Consider the following 23,624-nt stretch of genomic DNA (forward strand, 5'->3'; position numbering starts at 1 on the left):
TTCGACTAAGCATATTGTAGGGGATGAGATGATGTTGAAATGGTGCTGGAATGGTGGAGGCAGCGACTGTTTTCTTTGCCACTTGCTGTAACAGGTTGTAAGTGATAGTTGTTTAGTAGTCCCAACATTTCGGAAACATGAACTCGCTTGACCATGTTGTTGGTCATGTAACTGTTTGTTACATGCAATATGTTTTGTGGACTTCACTGGACAGATGTTGCTCTTCGGTTTTGTAATGAAAGAAATGTGTGGTTCAGTTTATTCTGCCACTGTGTCTTCGTATTGTCTCGGCCTTAGGCCTCTATATCACAGTGGCAAGGCATATGAACAGGTTATAGAGCAAACAATGCCATTATCACAACACATAGATTGTTCTGTGTCTTCTCCAGCCCTGGAACAGATCGATAAATCCTCCTCCATGGATCTACTTCCTGATGCTAACCACTCCTTCAATGCTGAAATGTTGATTTGTGGTTTCAAGTGTATCTTGCAGCTAATGTAACAGTAAAATAACAATTAACAGGATTTGTTTTTACAACATCAACCACAACAACAAAAGCAGAAAGTCTACCATTTGTAAATTACTAGGTTTTTATAGAGCACAAATTCATACAGATATTTCTTTGGTGTTCAGAAATGTATTCAGATCAACTACTTCGTTAACTGAAATACAAAGCCCTTTATCGCTCAGAATATGAGCTAGCACTTGGAAGACCAGAAATAAACACTGTTAGATAATACTTGGCAAGTGCAGTATAGAACTGTAAATGATATGCACCTCATCTCTCTCCACTTCTGAAAATGACTTTTTAATGAATCATTGGTCACCCTCTTCCTCTTGATTTTGAGATGAAATAATATGTGGCTTGTTTACTTTACTCTGACCAAACATAACACCTAGTGTAGCAAGAGGTTATAAGATGGACTCTTACCTACTACTCTCCTCCATACTAAGTTGGAATGATCCACAATTGCAATGAAAGGCCCAATCACACCCCTCTTGAACAGGACAGCGAGTATTAAGATGAATTTGACAGATACCATTTTTTATTTGACCTTTTTTCGGTTACTAGTCCAACGCTCTAAACACGAGGCCACCTGCCGCCCAAATGATGCCTTTCACTATGTACATGTTGGCCAGGTTCTTCTTTGGAACTGGATAGAAAGTTCACACGTGTGAACATACTACATGCTGTCAGTGGAGACTGCTGAGGGAAGGACGGCTCATAAAAATGGTCAGAATGGTTTTTCTTGTGTTTGATACCATTCCATTCACTCCATTATACTCCATTCCAGCCATCATTATGAATGGTTCTCCCCTCAGCTTCCACTGCATGATGTAGTAAATCTCCAGCCAATTCAATTGTAAATGATATTGGGAAATGTACCTGTGCCTTACCGTCCATTCCTTACTCAACAAATGCAACTTAGTCACTTGGGCTCCTGAGTGACGCAGCGGTCTAAGGCGCTGCATCTCAGTGCTAGACGTGTCAAATCTGACGGCTTGTATAGCCATGCCTTTAGCTCTCTGTTGCACTGTCTTGGCACACATATTTTGTCTTACCATGTTAATGATTGTAATGTTCACTTGTTATTCTCACAGCCGTATCCATTACATATCGATTACAATTCAGATTTCGATTAACGTCCCGCCAGAATTCAATTCCCTCAGGGTGGTTCAACCATTCTGGCATCACAGCCTCTTGTTTGCCACTGCTGTTGTACTAATAGACAATGACATCATCTATCATTACTTAATGGACGAGTTTTGGATTCAAGATCCATTGGGTTGCGATGCAATGAAGAGGAGGGGCTGGAAGACAACATTTGAAGTTATCGTTTCTGTAGCCTGTTTCAATAGAAAACATTAAGACAACATTGTGTAGTCGTTGTGTTTGCTGGGTTTAGCCTTTAAACAAAAGTATACCAAGTAAAACTGCATTTGGTTTGTTGTACTATGATACAACTTGGTGAGACAAGAATTCCAAAAGCATAACTCAAATAATGAATGAACCTAGGATGGAGAATTGCATTAATGAATTTACAATTGTGGTTATCATATTGCCAATAGTATATTCTTGTTGGTGTATTCATGAACACAGCTTATGAGCTGAAGTGCAAGAGGAAGTTGGCTTGAGTCAAATGACAGAATATCCCACTTCTGACGTTTTTTTAGGGCTCTGGAGTGGTGCAGCGGTTCGATTCTGGAGTGGTGCAGCGGTTTTGATTCTGGAGTGGTGCAGCGGTTCGATTCTGGAGTGGTGCAGCGGTTCGATTCTGGAGTGGTGCAGCGGTTCGATTCTGGAGTGGTGCAGCGGTTCGATTCTGGAGTGGTGCAGCGGTTCGATCCTGGAGTGGTGCAGCGGTTCGATTCTGGAGTGGTGCAGCGGTTCGATTCTGGAGTGGTGCAGCGGTTCGATTCTGGAGTGGTGCAGCGGTTCGATTCTGGAGTGGTGCAGCGGTTCGATTCTGGAGTGGTGCAGCGGTTCGATCCTGGAGTGGTGCAGCGGTTTTGATTCTGGAGTGGTGCAGCGGTTCGATTCTGGAGTGGTGCAGCGGTTCGATTCTGGAGTGGTGCAGCGGTTCGATCCTGGAGTGGTGCAGCGGTTTTGATTCTGGAGTGGTGCAGCGGTTCGATTCTGGAGTGGTGCAGCGGTTCGATTCTGGAGTGGTGCAGCGGTTCGATTCTGGAGTGGTGCAGCGGTTCGATTCTGGAGTGGTGCAGCGGTTCGATTCTGGAGTGGTGCAGCGGTTCGATTCTGGAGTGGTGCAGCGGTTCGATCCTGGAGTGGTGCAGCGGTTTTGATTCTGGAGTGGTGCAGCGGTTCGATTCTGGAGTGGTGCAGCGGTTCGATTCTGGAGTGGTGCAGCGGTTCGATCCTGGAGTGGTGCAGCGGTTTTGATTCTGGAGTGGTGCAGCGGTTCGATTCTGGAGTGGTGCAGCGGTTCGATTCTGGAGTGGTGCAGCGGTTCGATCCTGGAGTGGTGCAGCGGTTTTGATTCTGGAGTGGTGCAGCGGTTCGATTCTGGAGTGGTGCAGCGGTTCGATTCTGGAGTGGTGCAGCGGTTCGATTCTGGAGTGGTGCAGCGGTTCGATTCTGGAGTGGTGCAGCGGTTCGATTCTGGAGTGGTGCAAAGCTAGTGAGGGAGATGTGAGTCTCAAGCGTTCCAGTCATGGGCAGCAGAGAACTGGAAGGAAAGACGACCAAAGGAGGAATTGGCTTTGGGGGTGACCAGTGAGATATATCTGCTGGAGCGTGTGCTACGAGTGGGTGCTGCTATGGTGACCAGTGAGCTGAGATAAGGCGGGGCTTTACCTAGCAGAGACTTGTAGATAACCTGTAGCCAGTGGATTTGGCGACGAGTATGAAGTGAGGGCCAACCAACGAGAGCGTACAGGTCGCAATGGTGGGTAGTTTATGGGGCTTTGGTGACAAAACAAATGGCACTGTGATAGACTGCATCCAGTTTGTTGAGTAGAGTGTTGGAGGCTATTTTATAGATGACATCACCGAAGTCGAGGATAGGTAGGATGGTCAGTTTTACAAGGGTATGTTTGGCAGCATGAGTGAAGGATGCTTTGTTGCGATATAGGAAGCTGATTCTAGATTTAATTTTGGATTGGCGATGCTTAATGTCAGTCTGGAAGGAGAGTTTACAGTCTAACCAGACACCCAGGTATTTGTAGTTGTCCACGTATTCTAAGTCAGAGCCGTCCAGAGTAGTGATGCTGGACGGGCGAGCATGTGCGGGCAGCGATCGATTGAAAAGCGTGCATTTAGTTTTACTTGCGTTTAAGAGCAGTTGGAAGCCACGGAAGAAGAGTTGTAAACAACAGGTGTAGACTGACTGTCACGAGTCCGACCGAGGGTGGTTCCCTTTCCCGAGCGGGTGGCGCTCGGCGGTCGTCGTCACCGGCCTATTAGCTGCCACTGATTGTCTTTCCTCCCCCTCCTTGTATGTTTAGTGGTAGCACCTGTGTATGTTTAATTAGTTTGTCTTTATTAGACAGCCGGCCCGCCTGGTTGTTGTGCGGGATTATTTCAATGTAACCTTCGGCTCTGTTGTAGAGGTACGTGTTAGTACTTGGTCGTGTATTTTTCGTTGTACATTTTGATTCCCTGTGTTTGGGAACGTACCTATTGTGAGCACCCTGTGGTGCGTTGGTGCTATTAAAGACGCACAGCATTGAACTCTCTGTCTCCTGCTTTTGACTCCACACCCACGACACCAGGAGCGTTACACTGACAGTGAAATGCTTACTTACTGTGCTGTTTACTACGCAAGCCAAATGTCAGAAGTCAAAATCAAGCTGGTGGAAGCACTTAATGGCAATGTCCATGCAAAAAAAGATTATATCCATGATAAAATAAGAACCTTGGCTGCCAAGCTATATCTGGTTTTGAGTTTAATTTGGACTGTTCTACTGTAGGTCAGCATGCGTGGCATATGGACACAACTCAAGCTCTGCTGTGAGACCAGTAAAAGACATCGAACTCAAGCAACCGGTGGAAACCACTCAACCTAGCACTGGAAATCCCTTTGACAAGACACACACGATTGGGGACCAGTGCAGGTTAAACACGTGCTCGTGCACAAACATAAACATTTCACTTTGTGGATTAACTTACCAAAATACCTTTGTGTTCATCATGGGCCACAAAGTATATTTTTGTTAAATTTCTCATAGGAAAACCACTGTAACTGGAAACAATACTAATAAGTTGTTGGCCTACATGCGATTTTTTTCACTATATTTTATTGACAATGTGCCATAGAAATATACAAATATTTTATTGTTGCTTGTTTGTTAGTGTTCTGTGTATAGTACATTTTTGTTAAATTTCTCATAGGAAAACCACTGTAACTGGAAACAATACTAATAAGTTGTTGGCCTACATGTGATTTTTTTCACTATATTTTATTGACAATGTGCCATAGAAATATACAAATATTTTATTGTTGCTTGTTTGTTAGTGTTCTGTGTATTAAGCTATGAATGGTGGTCTGATCAATGCTTCATATGATACAAGTTTTCAATACCATTCTGGGAATTCTCCAGCCATCTCCCAAACCTAACACCTAAAAATAGAACACCTAAAAATAAGATCAGACTTCCTTGTTGGTATAAATTTAGACGACGCTAATATTTCAACACAGCATATAGTACAGTACATCAGTGTTCCACGGTACACATCCTATCTTGAAGTGTATGTGTAACGCCTGCGTCCAACTCACACTCCCAAACACTTAGATCCCCGGAACGCAGCCCACTTTCCAGCTCTCTCTCCAGATCCCAACCACCGGAATTATAATCACCTGTTCACACACCTGCATGTCATCATCCCACACTATTTAGTTCAGTTCCTTGCACCCCATTGCCGTGAGGGTTGGATTTGGGCTCAACTTTGAACATCGAGATAGGAAATACATTATAGAGCAGAAGCATAAAATATAAGGAGTGAAAGAGACTGGGTTTTATGTCAGAAGTTAATGGTTGTCTGTGGAAAGACAGATGGCTTTGGGATGTGTTGGGTGGAGATCTTGGAAACTAACAATGTCACTGAGGGAGAGAGGGTAATGTATAATGTTTACATTATGTCAGAATATGTCACTGAGGGTGATGTATAATGTTTACATTATGTCAGGATGTTATTGAGGGTGATGTGTAACATTTACATTATGTCAGGATATGTCTCTGAGGGTGATGTATAATGTTTACATTATGTCAGAATATGTCACTGAGGGTGAGGGTAATGTTTAAATTGTCAGGATATGTTATTGTTAGCCATCAGGAATACCCTGGGAGGGGAGTAGACACAGCCTTGTATCAATCACCACGACAGCCTTGACTTGGGGAGGAGTGAGCACTTTGGGGTAGAGGTCAGGTTAGATGAAGTGAGGAAGAACAGATATCACTAAAGTTCTGTTTGGCAACAGATGCATTGGATGTTCAGTTGTGTAGGAGACTCCGCCTAGGAGAGAGGGTTAAAAATCAGTGAATGTTTGTCAGAATTACAGCTGTAACGACCCTTGGGGAATAATTAAACTTGGTTAAGCTTCTCTAGTGTCCGTGAGTTATTTACTCTGAGAAATTAGAACCTAACAGAGGTTTGTTTGTTTGTTTTGTGACACTTCTCTCGCAGCTCTTTTTCCCATCCTTCAGTCCTATGTTGGTTTCTGCCTCACTCACATTGCTTTCTGCCTAGTCCCTCACTGTACTGTTGCCACTTTGGACCTACTGTGTATGACCTGCCTGCCTCCTGGTCCCTTCCATTAAACACCTTCAGCTCTGTGTCTCCTATTGTGTTCATTAGAGTATGACAGGTTTTTACACGTCTGGTTTAAGCCTCTGTCTTGTCATAGGCTGAGGATAACAGCACATCAACCAAGCCACTGGTTATAGCAAATGAGCTCCTTCCTCTCGGTTGACGCAAAACAGTGACGTGTGACCTGCAGTACCTGGACTGGGTCATGCCGTGGTCAGACTTGGGAGTCACAGTGGAGGTCTCTCTGACTGCTCCTCTCCTCCACAACAGACCAACACAGACTGAAACAGACAGCCAATCACTGTTAAGATACTGTTCCTCCAGAAGCTGGATCAGGTCTTGAACTGTGGACATACATGAAGACAGTTCAAAGTGTCAGTCATTTCAAAATGATGTTCCAAATGAACAGGTTACATTTTCCTCATACTGTAGGTAACAGTCCATTCCTTACCAAATGGAAAGATGACACAAATTCATGTTCCCTTATCCCGGGTTACTGTGATGTTCCTTGCTACACCGCTGTGGAACAGCTGTATCTCTGGGTGTCCTGGGATCCCTGTGGGACACTCGGGCTCTTCCTCAGCTGGTACGAACAATCTCTGTTGGGCAGCACCTCTTCACTGCTCACCCTGTCCACCAGGGGAAGACCCTGTGCGCCCAGCCACTCCACCTGCACTGCCTGCGGGTAGAACCCTGTCACATACCCTCCAAGGTGGAGGTCATCTGTAGGCCTCTTCAATCAATAACACACACTTGAGGGACTGCGAGAACGGCAGGTGTAATCAAGCCACCTCAACGTTCATAGTGTTGTCAACGTTGTCTCTACTACTGACATCATTTTCATTTCAAGACTACTAAACTTTATCTACCTTTTCTTGTCGTGGATCCAAGGTGCGTACTTAAATGGTCTTTAGCCTGTCAATGCACTCGTAAAAACTCTCCAGATCAAATGCCCCGTTGGCTCTGCACTTTATGACGTGGACAGCTTGAAGGACTGCAGCCGCCCAGGTCTGCCCAGACTTGTCAGGGGTGTATATGGAGGAGTACATACATACAGTTCATTATTCTTCAATGGAATTGAAATAGAAAAAAACGACATCCTGTTTTAACTTGTTATTTTGTAAATAAATGATCAAGATGATAATCTAATGGTTATACAAAGACAGAGTCGACAAACACTCACCTGTAAGGTTATCATGCTGCCCAATCGTAGTCCAGGTGAATCCCAAAAACCTGTGAATGATTCTGGAGACGAAGTTCATTCCCCTCCAACGAGAGACACCCTTGTTGCTGCTGAGCCAATCAGCTATTGGGGCGTCAGCGTCCATGTGCATGATGCTACTGTCATACTGGAGGATGGTTCTGTCATCTACACTCCACGACCCCATGAACTCTGGAACACCTGCCACACCCTCTGACCCTATGTGATGTCGATGGAGGACCTGAGCATCTGGATAACAGAACATGCAGAGAGAAAATGTAATTGTAAATATGTTAAGTAAAGATATGGTTAATGTGATTAATATAAAGAATACATGTGCCATGTAAATGTCCTTAAATACACCCACCTGCATATGGTATGATATGGTATGATATGGTATGATATGTTATGGTATGATGTGGTGTGGTATGGTATGGTATGATATGGTATGGTATGGTATGTATGGTATGATATGATATGATATGGTATGGTATGGTATGATATGTTATGGTATGATGTGGCGTGGTATGGTATGGTATGATATGGTATGGTATGGTATGGTATGATATGATATGGTATGGTATGGTATGATATGTTATGGTATGATGTGGTGTGGTATGGTATGGTATGATATGGTATGGTATGGTATGTATGGTATGGTATGATATGATATGGTATGGTATGATATGATATGGTATGATATGGTATGATATGATATGGTATGAAATGGTATGATATGGTATGGTATGATATGATATGGTATGAAATGGTATTATATGGTATGGTATGATATGGTATGGTATGATATGGTATGATATGGTATGGTATGATATGGTATGATATGGTATGGTATGAAATGGTATGATATGGTATGGTATGGTATGATATGGTATGGTATGATATGGTGTGGTATGATATGGTACGATATGGTATGATATGGTATGATATGGTATGATATGATATGGTATGATATGATATGATATGGTGTGGTATGGTATGATATGGTATGATATGGTATGGTATGGTATGGTATGATATGGTATGGTATGATATGGTATGGTATGGTATGATATGATATGGTATGAAATGGTATGATATGATATGGTATGAAATGGTATGATATGGTATGATATGGTATGATATGGTATGGTATGATATGATATGGTATGGTATGATACGGTATGGTATGGTATGATATGTTATGGTATGATATGGTATGGTATGATATGGTATGGTATGGTATGATATGATATGGTATGGTATGGTATGATATGGTATGATATGGTATGATATGGTATGATGTGGTATGGTATGGTATGGCTGCAAAGCAGAGCCCAAATCAAGATACGCTTCATGTGAAGATGGATGTGTGCACCTTGAGTGTGAAGAGACGAGTTTCCATTCACACTTTTGTTACTGTGGGTTTGTTGACAAAGCCTCATTAACTTGTTGTACAACACACTGATTGGTCCCTTGCAAAGACTGCATCACAGACTCCGAGTAGCACGTCAGTTTTCCTCCTACACGTACAGCAGACAGGTTCGACTAGTGAGGAATTTCCCCTTCATTTCTGTCAGGAATCATGATCACACTGTTGAACATAACAAATGGCACAGTGTTAATGGTTGAGACAAAAGACATTTCCATTTCAATTAAAAACTTTATGAATGCAAGGAGATGGAATGCCATTCCTCCCCTTTCTTTGAACATTTTATTGTTTTGAAACCGAAGTAGATTGTGTAGGTTAATCATAACTCATCATGCTAATTTATTGATGTACTCTAGAGCCCATGTCTTTGAGTAGGGTCCTTTCAGGCCTCAGTAACTCATTGATGAACTCTAGAGCCCATGTCTTTGAGTAGGGTCCTTTCAGGCCTCAGTAACTCATTGATGAACTCTAGAGCCCATGTCTTTGAGTAGGGTCCTTTCAGGCCTCAGTAAATTATTGATGAACTCTGGAGCCCATGTCTTCGAGTAGGGTCCTTTCAGGCCTCAGTAACTCATTGATGAACTCTAGAGCCCTTGTCTTTGAGTAGGGTCCTTTCAGGCCTCAGTAAATTATTGAAGGATTGTAGTCGTCCAAACGCAACGGCAGAAGTTGGAATGTGTCTGTCTGAGTCAATGAGTACATTTCAGACTCCTGCTGCTTCAGTCACGCTGGCTGAACTTGGGATAGATTCCAGCCTTCAGAACACAATGGATGGACAGGCATATGGGAGAGATGGAACTAAAGGAAAAGCCTGGATAGAGGGCGAAAAAAGAAAGGATGACGACCTGGGTCAGAAGGAAATGTTGGTGATGGTGAAGGAAGGATGTGCAGTGAAGGAGGGATCAGCGAAGGTGAAGATGGAGGAGAGAGGTCACTGGGGCAGCAAGACAGAATTTCTTCTGGCCGTAGCAGGGAACGTGGTGGGACTAGGTAACGTGTGGAGGTTCCCCTACCTCTGCTACAAAAATGGTGGAGGTGAGTCCATGAAGGAGAGGGTGCCATTGTTTTTCAAATGATGATCAGCTGATCAAATTAGGCAACTTAGATAATTTAAACCCCTGTATCATACAGTATGTTTGATACAGTACCGTTCGTACAGACCAGGTATAGAGGTCACAAGACAAAGTCAAGGTATGGAAGCATTGCATTTCTCTTCTTGTTTCTATAAGGTACTTTATAGTAGCTATATAGTAGCTATCATTTTGTTCTCATGTAGTGATCTGGTGGTGTGTATTTGTCAGGGGCGTTCCTGGTGCCGTACCTGGTGTTTGTGATTACCTGCGGGGTGCCCTTGTTCCTGCTGGAGACGGCCATGGGACAGTACACTCAGGAGGGGGGCATCACCTGCTGGAAGAGGCTGTGCCCACTGGCCGAGGGTGAGCACCATGGCAACACGATGACACCCCCACCCACTGAGGAGTCACAGAAACAGGGCTGTAGATAGGACAGGCAGAAGAACATAGGAATACATGATGCTCAAACTATTTCAATTAATCTGAATTGGACTGTGTAATTAGGGTGGATTTTCAATTAATCCTAAATAAGTTGACACAAACTCCTGACGACAAATGAAAGGAATCCATGGCCGTTCTAGGAGGCCGAAAACACTGACACCTAAGGCCTCGGTACCACTGGATAAGAATGACATGAAGAGGTTCATTTGTGAATACAGAGGGGTTAACATGTAAGCAGGCTGGAGGCACAACATGTGCCAAGTCTGGTGACACTTTCTCACAGATCAAAGGTAAATGCTTCTGTCATTTACATATACATTTTTCATTTGAGTCAGATGCTCTTATCCAGAGCAACGTATAGTTAGTTCAATCAGCTTAGGGTGGCTAGGTGAGACAAAACACATATCAATTCTTTCTTTGGCCGCCTCTCCTTCCAGTTCTCTGCTGCCAATGACTGGAACGAACTACAAAAAGCACTGAAACTGGAAACACTTATCTCCCTCACTAGCTTTAAGCACCAACTGTCAGAGCAGCTCACAGATTACTGCACCTGTACATAGCCCACCTATATTTTAGCCCAAACAACTACCTCTTTCCCTACTGTATTTAATTTATTTTGCTCCTTTGCACCCCATTATTTTTATTTCTACTTTGCACATTCTTCCATTGCAAATCTACCATTCCAGTGTTTTACTTGCTATATTGTATTTACTTTGCCACCATGGCCTTTTTTGCCTTTACCTCCCTTATCTCACCTCATTTGCTCACATCGTATATAGACTTGTTTATACTGTATTATTGACTGTATGTTTGTTTTACTCCATGTGTAAGTCTGTGTCGTTGTATGTGTCGAACTGCTTTGCTTTATCTTGGCCAGGTCGCAATTGTAAATGAGAACTTGTTCTCAACTTGCCTACCTGGTTAAATAAAGGTGAAAAAAAAAAAAAAAATATCACAGTAATAGTAAGTACATGTTTTCATTCAGTAGAGCAGCTATCAGCAAAGTCAGTGCTAGAAGGAAAAGACAAGTGTTAGAGCAGGAAAGGTTTTATTACATTTTGTTAGAGGGAGAGGGGAGTAATAGTTCCTTTTTGTAATCAAGTAATCAAGTTCCTTTTTGAAGAGATGGAAGATGAGTGGGAACTGTTTGTCTGAGCTGTGTTCCCCAACCTTTGGCAGAAAGAAAGTGTGGTAATTCACTCTTGATAAAGTTAGGGTTAGTGTAACACCTGTCCATTCAGGACCATGTGAAAATCATCTGGTTATGTAGTCTGTCAATGTGTCTCCCTCTCAGGTATCGGCTATGCAGGGCAGTTGATCCTCCTCTACACCAGTATGTGTTACATCATCATTTTGGCCTGGGCTCTGTTCTACCTGTTCTTCTCCTTCAGCGCTCAGCTCCCCTGGGCCAGCTGCACCAACCCCTGGAACACTGGTATGTACCCTGGGCCAGCTGCACCAACCCCTGGAACACTGGTATGTACCCTGGGCCAGCTGCACCAACCCCTGGAACACTGGTATGTACCCTGGGCCAGCTGCACCAACCCCTGGAACACTGGTATGTACCCTGGGCCAGCTGCACCAACCCCTGGAACACTGGTATGTACCCTGGGCCAGCTGCACCAACCCCTGGAACACTGGTATGTACCCTGGGCCAGCTGCACCAACCCCTGGAACACTGGTATGTACCCTGGGCCAGCTGCACCAACCCCTGGAACACTGGTATGTACCCTGGGCCAGCTGCACCAACCCCTGGAACACTGGTATGTACCCTGGGCCAGCTGCACCAACCCCTGGAACACTGGTATGTACCCTGGGCAAGCTGCACCAACCCCTGGAACGCTGGTATGTACCCTGGGCCAGCTGCACCAACCCCTGGAACACTGGTATGTACCCTGGGCCAGCTGCACCAACCCCTGGAACGCTGGTATGTACCCTGGGCCAGCTGCACCAACCCCTGGAACGCTGGTATGTACCCTGGGCCAGCTGCACCAACCCCTGGAACACTGGTATGTACCCTGGGCCAGCTGCACCAACCCCTGGAACGCTGGTATGTACCCTGGGCCAGCTGCACCAACCCCTGGAACACTGGTATGTACCCTGGGCCAGCTGAACCAACCCCTGGAACGCTGGTATGTACCCTGGGCCAGCTGCACCAACCCCTGGAACACTGGTATGTACCCTGGGCCAGCTGCACCAACCCCTGGAACACTGGTATGTACCCTGGGCCAGCTGCACCAACCCCTGGAACACTGGTATGTACCCTGGGCCAGCTGCACCAACCCCTGGAACACTGGTATGTACCCTGGGCCAGCTGCACCAACCCCTGGAACACTGGTATGTACCCTGGGCCAGCTGCACCAACCCCTGGAACACTGGTATGTACCCTGGGCCAGCTGCACCAACCCCTGGAACACTGGTATGTACCCTGGGCCAGCTGCACCAACCCCTGGAACACTGGTATGTACCCTGGGCCTGCTGCACCAACCCCTGGAACACTGGTATGTACCCTGGGCCAGCTGCACCAACCCCTGGAACACTGGTATGTACCCTGGGCCAGCTGCACCACCCCTGGAACACTGGTATGTACCCTGGGCCAGCTGCACCAACCCCTGGAACACTGGTATGTACCCTGGGCCAGCTGCACCAACCCCTGGAACACTGGTATGTACCCTGGGCCAGCTGAACCAACCCCTGGAACACTGGTATGTACCCTGGGCCAGCTGCACCAACCCTGGAACGCTGGTATGTACCCTGGGCCAGCTGCACCAACCCCTGGAACACTGGTATGTACCCTGGGCCAGCTGCACCAACCCCTGGAACACTGGTATGTACCCTGGGCCAGCTGCACCAACCCCTGGAACACTGGTATGTACCCTGGGCCAGCTGCACCAACCCCTGGAACACTGGTATGTACCCTGGGCCAGCTGCACCAACCCCTGGAACACTGGTATGTACCCTGGGCCAGCTGCACCAACCCCTGGAACACTGGTATGTACCCTGGGCCGGCTGCACCAACCCCTGGAACACTGGTATGTACCCTGGGCAAGCTGCACCAACCCCTGGAACACTGGTATGTACCCTGGGCCGGCTGCACCAACCCCTGGAACGCTGGTATGTACCCTGGGCCGGCTGCACCAACCCCTGGAACACTGGTAGGTACCCTGGGCCGGCTGCACCAACCCCTGGGACGCTGGTATGTACCCTGGGCCGGCTGCACCAACCCCTGGGACGCTGGTAGGTACCCTGGGCCGGCTGCACCAACCCCTGGAACAATGGTATGTACCCTGGGCCGGCTGCACCAACCCCTGGGACGCTGGTAGGTACCCTGGGCCGGCTGCACCAACCCCTGGAACGCTGGTATGTACCCTGGGCCGGCTGCACCAACCCCTGGGACGCTGGTAGGTACCCTGGGCCGGCTGCACCATCCCCTGGAACGCTGGTATGTACCCTGGGCCGGCTGCACCAACCCCTGGGACGCCGGTAGGTACCCTGGGCCGGCTGCACCAACCCCTGGAACGCTGGTATGTACCCTGGGCCGGCTGCACCAACCCCTGGGACGCTGGTAGGTACCCTGGGCCGGCTGCACCAACCCCTGGAACGCTGGTATGTACCCTGGGCCGGCTGCACCAACCCCTGGGACGCTGGTATGTACCCTGGGCCGGCTGCACCAACCCCTGGAACAATGGTATGTACCCTGGGCCGGCTGCACCAACCCCTGGGACAATGGTATGTACCCTGGGCCGGCTGCACCAACCCCTGGGACGATGGTAGGTACCCTGGGCCGGCTGCACCAACCCCTGGAACAATGGTATGTACCCTGGGCCGGCTGCACCAACCCCTGGGACGCTGGTAGGTACCCTGGGCCGGCTGCACCAACCCCTGGAACAATGGTATGTACCCTGGGCCGGCTGCACCAACCCCTGGGACGCTGGTAGGTACCCTGGGCCGGCTGCACCAACCCCTGGAACAATGGTATGTACCCTGGGCCGGCTGCACCAACCCCTGGAACGCTGGTATGTACCCTGGGCCGGCTGCACCAACCCCTGGAACGCTGGTATGTACCCTGGGCCGGCTGACGCTGGTATGTACCCTGGGCCGGCTGCACCAACCCCTGGGACGCTGGTAGGTACCCTGGGCCGTCTGCACCAACCCCTGGAATCGCTGGTATGTACCCTGGGCCGGCTGCACCAACCCCTGGGACGCTGGTAGGTACCCTGGGCCGGCTGCACCAACCCCTGGAACGCTGGTATGTACCCTGGGCCGGCTGCACCAACCCCTGCCACGCTGGTAGGTACCCTGGGCCGGCTGCACCAACCACTGGAACGCTGGTAGGTACCCTGGGCCGGCTGCACCAACCCCTGGAACGCTGGTAGGTACCCTGGGCCAGCTGCACCAACCCCTGGAACGCTGGTATGTACCCTGGGCCGGCTGCACCAACCCCTGGAACAATGGTATGTACCCTGGGCCGGCTGCACCATCCCCTGGAACACTGGTATGTACCCTGGGCCGGCTGCACCAACCCCTGGAACAATGGTAGGTACCCTGGGCCGGCTGCACCATTGGTACATAGTACTCCAACTCTCCTCCAGGTGAATTTCACTCACGCTTTTGGTATGTATTTTGACTATGTTTTGTAACTTTCACCAGGTCATTGCTGTAAATGTATTCTCAGTCAACATCACCTGGTAAAATAGTAAAAAATTATAACATAAAGGGTGTTCTTTACCATAAGAATTGTTAGAGCAAGTTTTAGTTGGAAACATTATGTTCTCTCTTCCCCATTAGATGACTGTGTTGACTTCTCCTCTCAAAACCGTACTTTCAATTGGACTGGACAGATGAACTCAACCTCTGCAGCCACTGAATTCTGGGAGTAAGTTTACGGAATCAACATACCTTGATCTTCCAGTTGGCCACAACATAAAAGACAATGTCAGTTTGTTTACATTCTCCACCAGTCTCTTTCTCTAGGCGTCATGTGCTGGTCATCTGGGGGGTGTAAGGGGAGGGGGCAGTGTCACGTGGGAGTTCCTGCTGTTTCTCAACCAACTCTGTCTCACCCCCTCTCCATCCCTCCTCTCTCTGTTTCTCACCCCCTCTCTGTCCCTTCTCTCTCTGTCTCACCCCCTCTCTGTCCCTCATCTCTCTGTCTCTCCTCTCTCTGTCTCTCCTCTCACCCCCTCTCTGTCCCTCCTCTCTCTGTCTCACCTCTCTCTGTTTCTCACCCATCTCTCTGTCCCTCCTCTCTCTGTCCCTCCTCTCTCTGTCCCTCCTCTCTCTGTCTCTCCTCCCTCTGTCTCACCCCCTCTCTGTCCCTCCTCTCTCTGTCTCTCCTCTCTCTGTTTCTCACCCATCTCTCTGTCCCTCCTCTCTCTCTGTCTCTCCTCTCTCTGTTTCTCACCCATCTCTCTGTCTCACCCCCTCTCTGTCCCTCCTCTCTCTGTTTCTCACCCATCTCTCTCACCCCCTCTCTGTCCCTCCTCTCTCTGTTTCTCCCCCCTCTCTGTCTCTCCCCTCTAAGTCCCTCCTCTCTCTGTCCCTCCTCTCTCTGTTTCTCCACTCTCTGTTTCTCCCCTCTCTTTTTCTCCCCCCCTCTCTGTCCCTCCTCTCTCTGTTTCTCCCCCCTCTCTGTCTCTCCCATCTCTGTCCCTCCTCTCTCTGTTTCTCCTCTCTCTGTTTCTCCCCCCTCTCTGTTACTCCCCTCTCTGTTTCTCCTCTCTCTGTTTATCCTCTCTCTGTTTCTCCCTTCTCTGTCCCTCCTCTCTCTGTTTCTCCTAACTCTGTTTCTCCCCCCTCTCTGTCCCTCCTCTCTCTGTTTCTCCTCTCTCTGTCTCTCCCCTCTCTGTCTCACCCCCTCTCTGTCCCTCCTCTCTGTTTCTCCTCACTCTGTTTCTCCTCTCTCTGTTTCTCCCTTCTCTGTCCCTCCTCTCTCTGTTTCTCCTCTCTCTGTTTCTCCCCCTCTCTGTTTCTCCCCTCTCTCTGTCCCTCCTCTCTCTGTTTCTCCTCACTCTGTTTCTCCCCCCTCTCTGTCCCTCCTCTCTCTGTCCCTCCTCTCTCTGTCCCTCCTCTCTCTGTTTCTCCTCTCTCTGTCTCTCCCCTCTCTGTCTCACCCCCTCTCTGTCCATCCTCTCTGTTTCTCCTCACTCTGTTTCTCCTCTCTCTGTTTCTCCCTTCTCTGTCCCTCCTCTCTCTGTTTCTCCTCTCTCTGTTTCTCCCCCTCTCTGTTTCTCCCCTCTCCTGTGTCCCTCCTCTCTCTGTTTCTCCTCACTCTGTTTCTCCCCCCTCTCTGTCCTTCCTCTCTCTGTCCCTCCTCTCTCTGTCCCTCCTCTCTCTGTTTCTCCTTTCTCTGTCTCTCCCCTCTCTGTCTCACCCCCTCTCTGTCCCTCCTTTCTGTTTCTCCTCTCTCTGTTTCTCCCCTCTCTCTTTCACCCCTCTCTGTACCTCCTCTCTCTGTCCCTCCTCTCTCTGTTTCTCCCCTCTCTGTCTCACCCCCTCTCTATCCCTCCTCTATCTGTTTCTCCCCCTCTCTGTCTCTCCCCTCTCTGTCCCTCCTCTCTCTGTCCCTCCTCTCTCTGTTTCTCCTCTCTCTGTTTCTCCCCTCTCTTTCTCCCCCCTCTCTCTCCGTCCTCTCTCTGTTTCTCCTCTCTCTGTTTCTCCCCTCTCTGTCTCTCCCATCTCTGTCCCTCCTCTCTCTGTTTCTCCCCCCTCTCTGTTTCTCCCCTCTCTGTTTCTCCTCTCTCTGTTTCTCCACTCTCTGTTTCTCCCCCCTCTGTCCCTCCTCTGTTTCTCCCCCTCTCTGTTTCTCCCCCTCTCTGTTTCTCCCCTCTCTGTTTCTCCTCTCTCTGTTTCTCACCCATCTCTCTGTCTCACCCATCTTTCTGTCCCACCCCTCTCTGTACCTCCTCTCTCTGTTTCTCCTCTCTCTGTTTCTCCCCCCTCTCTGTCTCTCCCCTCTCTGTCCCTCCTCTCTCTGTTTCTCCTCTCTCTGTTTCTCCCCCCCTCTGTCTCTCCTCTCTCTGTTTCTCCTCTCTCTTTCACCCCTCTCTGTCCCTCCTCTCTCTGTCCCTCCTCTCTCTGTTTCTCCCCTCTGTCTCACCCCCTCTCTGTCTCACCCCCTCTCTGTTTCTCCTATCTCTGTTTCTCCCCTCTCTCTCTCTCTCCCCTCTCTCTTTCACCCCTCTCTCTTTCACCCCTCTCTGTTCCTCCTCTCTCTGTCCCTCCTCTCTTTGTTTCTCCCCTCTCTGTCTCACCCCCTCTCTGTTTCTCCTCTCTCTGCTTCTCCCCCCTCTCTCTCTCTCCCCTCTCTCTTTCACACCTCTCTGTTTCTCTCTCCTCTCTCTGTTCCTCCCCTCTCTGTCCATCCTCTCTCTGTTTCTCCCCCCTCTCTGTTTCTCCGCTCTCTCTGTTTCTCCCCTCTCTGTCCCTCCTTTCTCTGTTTCACCTCTCTCTGTTTCTCCCCCCTCTCTGTCCCTCCTCTCTCTTTTTCTCCTCTCTCTGTTTCTCCCCTCTCTCTTTCATCTCTCTCTGTTTCTCTCTCCTATCTGTTTCTCCTCTGTCTGTTTCTCCCCTCTCTGTCCATCCTCTCTCTGTTTTTCCTCTCTCCCCCCTCTCTGTGACACTCCCCTCTCTGTCTTCCCCTCTCTCTGTCTCTCCCCTCTCTGTGACTCTTCCCTCTCTGACTCTTCCCTCTCTGACTCTTCCCTCTGTGTCTCTCCCCTCTCTCTGACTCTCCCCTCTGTGTCTCTCCCCTCTCTCTGTTCCTCCCCCCTCTCTCTCTCCCATCTCTGTCCCTCCTCTTTGTTTCTCCCCTCTCTGTTTCTCCCCCCTCTCTGTCCCTCCTCTCTCTGTTTCTCCTCTTTTTGTTTCTCCTCTCTCTGTTTCTCCCGTCTTCCTTTCACCCCTCTCTGTGCCTCCTCTCTCTGTTTCTCCCCTCTCTCTTTCACCCCTCACTGTTTCTCTCTCCTATCTGTTTCTCCCCTCTCTGTCCCTCCTCTCTCTGTCCCTCCTCTCTCTGTTTCTCCTCTCTCTGTTTCTCCCCCCTCTCTTTCACCCCTCTCTTCTCTCTCTCCTATCTGTCTCTCCCCTCTCCCTGTCTCTCCCCTCTGTGTCTCTCCCCTCTCTCTATCTCTCCCCTCTCTCTGTCTCTCCACTCTCTCTGTCACTCCCTTCTCTCTGTCTCTCCCCTCCCTCTCTCTCCCCTCTCTGCTTCTCCTCTCTCTCTCTCCCCCTCTCTGCTTCTCCCCTATCTCTGTGTCTCACCACTCTGTGTCTCACCCCTCTGTGTCTCTCCCCTCTGTGTCTCTCCCCTCTGTGTCTCTCCCCTCTCTCTGTCTCTCCCTTCTCCCTGTCTCTCCATTCTCTCTGTCTCTCCCTTCTCCCTTCTCTCTGTCCCTCCTCTCTCTGTCCCTCCTCTCTGTTTCTCCTCTCTCTGTTTCTCCCCCTCTCTTTCACCCCTCTCTTCTCTCTCTCCTATCTGTCTCTCCCCTCTCTGTGACACTCCCCTCTCTGTCTCTCCCCTCTCTCTGTCTCTCCCCCTCTGTTTCTCTCCTATCTCTGTCTCTCCCCTCTCTCTCTGTGTCTCTCCCTTCCGTGTCTCTCCCCTCTCTATTTCTCTCCTCTCTCTGTCTCTCTCCTCTCTCTGTCTCTCCCCTCTCTCTGTCTCTCCCCTCTCTCTGTCTCTCCCCTCTCTGTCTCTCCCCTCTCTCTCTCCCCACTCTGCTTCTCCCCTATCTCTGTCTCTCCCCTCTGTGTCTCTCCCCTCTGTCTGTCTCTCCCCTCTCTGTCTCTCCCCTCTCTCTCTCTCCCCTCTCTCTCTCCCCCCACTCTGCTTCTCCCCTCTCTCTGTCTCTCCCCTCTGTGTCTCTCCTCTCTATGTTTCTCCCCTCTCTCTATCTCTCCCCTCTGTCTCTCCCCTCTCTCTGTCTCTCCCCTCTCTGTCTCTCCCCTCTCTGCTTCTCTCCCCTTTCTCTGTCTCTCCCCTTTCTCTGTCTCTCCCCTTTCTCTGTCTCTCCCCTTTCTCTGTCTCTCCCCTTTCTCTGTCTCTCCCCTCTCTCTGTCTCTCCCCTCTGTGTCTCTCCCCTCTCTGTTTCTCCCCTCTCTGTTTCTCCCCTCTGTGTCTCTCCCCTCTCTGTTTCTCCTCTCTGTGTCTCTGCCCTCTGTGTCTCTCCCCTCTCTCTGTCTCTCCCCTCTCTCTGCTTCTCCCCTATCTCTGTCTCTCCCCTCTATGTTTCTCCACTCTCTCGGTCTCTCCCCTCTCTCTGTCTCTCCCCTCTCTCTCCCTTCTCTCTGTCTCTCCCCACTGTGTCTTTCCCCTCTCTGTCTCTCCTCTCTGTGTCTCTCCCCTCTGTGTCTCTCCCCTCTCTCTGTCTCTCCCCTCTGTGTCTCTCCCCTCTATCCACCTAGGCGTCGTGTGCTGTCCATCTCGGGGGGTATAGAGGAGGTGGGCAGTGTCAGGTGGGAGGTGCTGCTCTGTCTCATCGTCATGTGGGTCATCTGCTACTTCTGCATCTGGAAAGGGGTCAAGTCAACAGGCAAGGTGTGTGTGTTTGTGCACAGCATATATGCACACACACACAGCATATGTTCTGTTTAGCATTGAAAGAGTACAATCACTTATCCTTTTTCTCTCATGGCTTTCTGTGTTTGTGATTTTACACCCTCTCCCTGTCTCCATCCATACACACGCTCTCTCTCTAGGTTGTATATTTCACTGCTACCTTCCCCTACGTGATGCTGCTGGTACTACTGATCAGAGGCCTGACTCTGCCAGGGGCCCTGCAGGGGGTCCTGTTCTACCTCTACCCTGAACCAGACCGGCTCTCTGACCCCCAGGTGTGGATGGAGGCTGGCTCCCAGATCTTCTTCTCCTACAGTGTGGGAGTGGGCTCCTTAAACGTGCTGGGCTCCTACAATACCTACAACAACAACTGCTACAAGTGAGTCCTTATCCTCTGTGTGTGCTGACACTGTGTGTGTTGACACTGTGTGTGCCGAATGTTATGTCTGTGTATGTTTCAGAGACTGCCTGTGGCTGTGCTTGCTGAACAGCATCACCAGCGTGGTTGCTGGGTTCGCAGTCTTCTCAGTCCTGGGGTTCATGGCTCATGAACAGGGCGTCCCCATTGAGGAGGTGGCGGAGTCAGGTACTGCACAAATTAGTTTTTATTGTTATTTTCAGGACAGTTGGACACTTGGATGAAATGAAGTGAAACAAATACATTGTATTTTAAACTGGGTTCTTTCAGGTCCTGGGCTGGCATTCATAGCGTACCCCCAGGCAGTAGCTATGATGCCCCTGCCTCAGATGTGGGCTGCTTGTTTCTTCATCATGATCATTCTACTGGGTCTGGATACACAGGTTAGCTATTATCTACACAGTCCACACACAACAGTTCACACATTCATCTCTAAAGTTTAACGGCGTTCTGTATTCCTCCCGCATCCAGTTTGTTTCCATGGAGGTGGTGATGACGTCAGTATCAGACCTGTTTCCCACGGTGCTGCGGAGGACTGGGCGCAGGGAGCTCTTCCTCCTCTTCTTCTGTCTCACCTGCTTCTTCTTCCAACTCATCATGGTCACAGAGGTCAGAGAGAAAGAGAGGGTAGAGAGAGAGAGAGCAGAGAGAGAGAGAGAGAGAGAGAGAGAGAGAGAGAGAGAGAGAGAGAGAGAGAGAGAGAGAGAGAGAGAGAGAGAAATGCCAGGAATGGTGTTCCAGCTCTCTGTGATCTACTTAAAGAGAGTGTTTGTCCTAGTCACACCTCTCTCCTCCTGTCCCCAGGGTGGGATGTATGTGTTCCAGCTGTTTGACTACTACGCCTGTAACGGAACCTGTTTGCTCTTCCTCTCTGTGTTCGAGTCCCTGGCCATGGGATGGATATTTGGTGAGGCTGATGTGAACTAACCTGGAATACATTTCTGTCAATGATTTCTGTCGAATAAAAAACATCATTTATAAAAGATAAACACTGTAGTGCCATAGAATCCTATAGAATGGTAAACCAGTATCATTCCACTATCAATCTTATTGAGATGATAAACCAGATATCAATACAACACGTCGATAATGTCATTAACGTGCACCCAATCTTGCCCACCAGGTGCAGAGCGTATGTGTGGTGTAATAGAGGACATGACAGGGATGAGGCCTAACCCCATCTTCAAGCTCTGCTGGCTCTACCTGACCCCTCTGGTTTCCCTGGTGAGTTTCAGGCTTTGATAGACAGTAACGGCAAGCAAGACTCACATTGTGCAATCCTCTAAGGCACCAGGAGATGGCACTATCACAATGCAATAGTTTACAAATTCATGTTTTGCCAAATGGTACCTGTTGCATTTGGACGTTGACTTGCTTTACACAAGCAACTATGTTCACATGCTCACGTCAACCAGGACTGATCTGGAGTTATTCTAGAAGTTAAAAGCATTAATGTTGAAGAAATCCTCATTCCCTCGTCTCTCCCAGGTGTCGTTCATCTGCTCTCTGGTGGAGTACCAGCCCCTGACCTTCAACCGCTGGTATGTGTACCCAGGATGGGTGTATATTTTGGGCTGGCTGTTGGCCCTCTCCTCCATCGTCCTGGTCCCCGGGTGGGCCCTGCTGCAGATCTGCACCGGGACAGGCAGCCTTAGAGAGGTGAGAGTGGGACTGCCATGTGACAGGCAGCCTTAGAGAGGTGAGAGTGGGACTGCCCTGTGACAGGCAGCCTTAGAGAGGTGAGAGTGGGACTGCCCTGTGACAGGCAGGCTTAGAGAGGTGAGAGTGGGACTGCCCTGTGACAGGCAGGCTTAGAGAGGTGAGAGTGGGAATGCCCTGTGACAGGCAGCCTTAGAGAGGTGAGAGTGGGACTGCCATGTGACAGGCAGCCTTAGAGAGGTGAGAGTGGGACTGCCCTGTGACAGGCAGGCTTAGAGAGGTGAGAGTGGGACTGCCCTGTGACAGGCAGGCTTAGAGAGGTGAGAGTGGGAATGCCCTGTGACAGGCAGCCTTAGAGAGGTGAGAGTGGGACTGCCCTGTGACAGGCAGCCTTAGAGAGATGAGAATGGGACTGCCCTGTGACAGGCAGGCTTAGAGAGGTGAGAGTGGGACTGCCCTGTGACAGGCAGCCTTAGAGAGGTGAGAGTGGGACTGCCCTGTGACAGGCAGCCTTAGAGAGGTGAGAGTGGGAATGCCCTGTGACAGGCAGCCTTAGAGAGGTGAGAGTGGGACTGCCCTGTGACAGGCAGCCTTAGAGAGGTGAGAGTGGGACTGCCCTGTGACAGGCAGCCTTAGAGAGGTGAGAGTGGGACTGCCCTGTGACAGGCAGCCTTAGAGAGGTGAGAGTGGGAATGCCCTGTGACAGGCAGCCTTAGAGAGGTGAGAGTGGGACTGCCCTGTGACAGGCAGCCTTAGAGAGGTGAGAGTGGGACTGCCCTGTGACAGGCAGCCTTAGAGAGGTGAGAGTGGGAATGCCCTGTGACAGGCAGCCTTAGAGAGGTGAGAGTGGGACTGCCCTGTGACAGGCAGTCTTAGAGAGGTGAGAGTGGGACTGCCCTGTGACAGGCAGCCTTAGAGAGGTGAGAGTGGGAATGCCCTGTGACAGGCAGCCTTAGAGAGGTGAGAGTGGGACTGCCCTGTGACTGGCAGCCTTAGAGAGGTGAGAGTGGGAATGCCCTGTGACAGGCAGCCTTAGAGAGGTGAGAGTGGGACTGCCCTGTGACAGGCAGCCTTAGAGAGGTGAGAGTGGGACTGCCCTGTGACAGGCAGCCTTAGAGAGGTGAGAGTGGGACTGCCCTGTGACTGGAGTTAAAACTTGGGTTTCCTTTGTGGATTGGTCATAGGTTTCCTTTAGAGGGTCAAATTGGAGGACATATAGATCTTAAATGATTTTTGTAAACTGAGTGGGTAGGTATTATTAATTCACTATAAATGATTGAAGAAACCAACAACCACTAAAGTTGACATGTTGATGTGCTGACTTTCCCCTCAACTCCCCAGCGTTTCCTCCACTTGTGTCGGCCAGACAATGACCTCCCGTTGACCCGGAAGAGAAAAGCTGTCCTCTGGAGCAGAGATGGAGGTACACTCATGACTGCAGCAGGGGAAAGCACAGACAACTGACACACACCCAGAAAAGCTTCTGTGTCAAAGCTCTTCATATATTGAACGTTTATTTTATCACCTAGCTGAACTCTTGTATCTTTACCAACACGTTGAGAGAAACCCATTGAT

At 49.4% G+C, this 23,624-nt stretch overlaps 1 protein-coding gene across 1 annotated transcript; it reads left to right on the forward strand.

The window, feature by feature from the left end:
- Positions 1 to 9,714: 9,714 nt before the first annotated feature.
- Positions 9,715 to 23,513, forward strand: LOC135553444 (sodium- and chloride-dependent GABA transporter 2-like). The gene is made up of 13 exons (XM_064985560.1): positions 9,715 to 9,934; positions 10,201 to 10,335; positions 11,708 to 11,848; positions 15,202 to 15,289; positions 19,819 to 19,951; positions 20,113 to 20,351; positions 20,434 to 20,558; positions 20,661 to 20,773; positions 20,862 to 20,999; positions 21,195 to 21,297; positions 21,514 to 21,614; positions 21,879 to 22,049; positions 23,391 to 23,513. The coding sequence occupies exons 1-13, from the start codon at positions 9,760 to 9,762 to the stop codon at positions 23,511 to 23,513; spliced, it is 1,785 nt and encodes a 594-aa protein (XP_064841632.1). The 5' UTR covers positions 9,715 to 9,759.
- The last annotated feature ends 111 nt before the right edge of the window (positions 23,514 to 23,624 follow it).

Source organism: Oncorhynchus masou, chromosome 13 (assembly GCF_036934945.1).
Source record: "Oncorhynchus masou masou isolate Uvic2021 chromosome 13, UVic_Omas_1.1, whole genome shotgun sequence".
Lineage (NCBI taxonomy): Eukaryota > Metazoa > Chordata > Actinopteri > Salmoniformes > Salmonidae > Oncorhynchus > Oncorhynchus masou.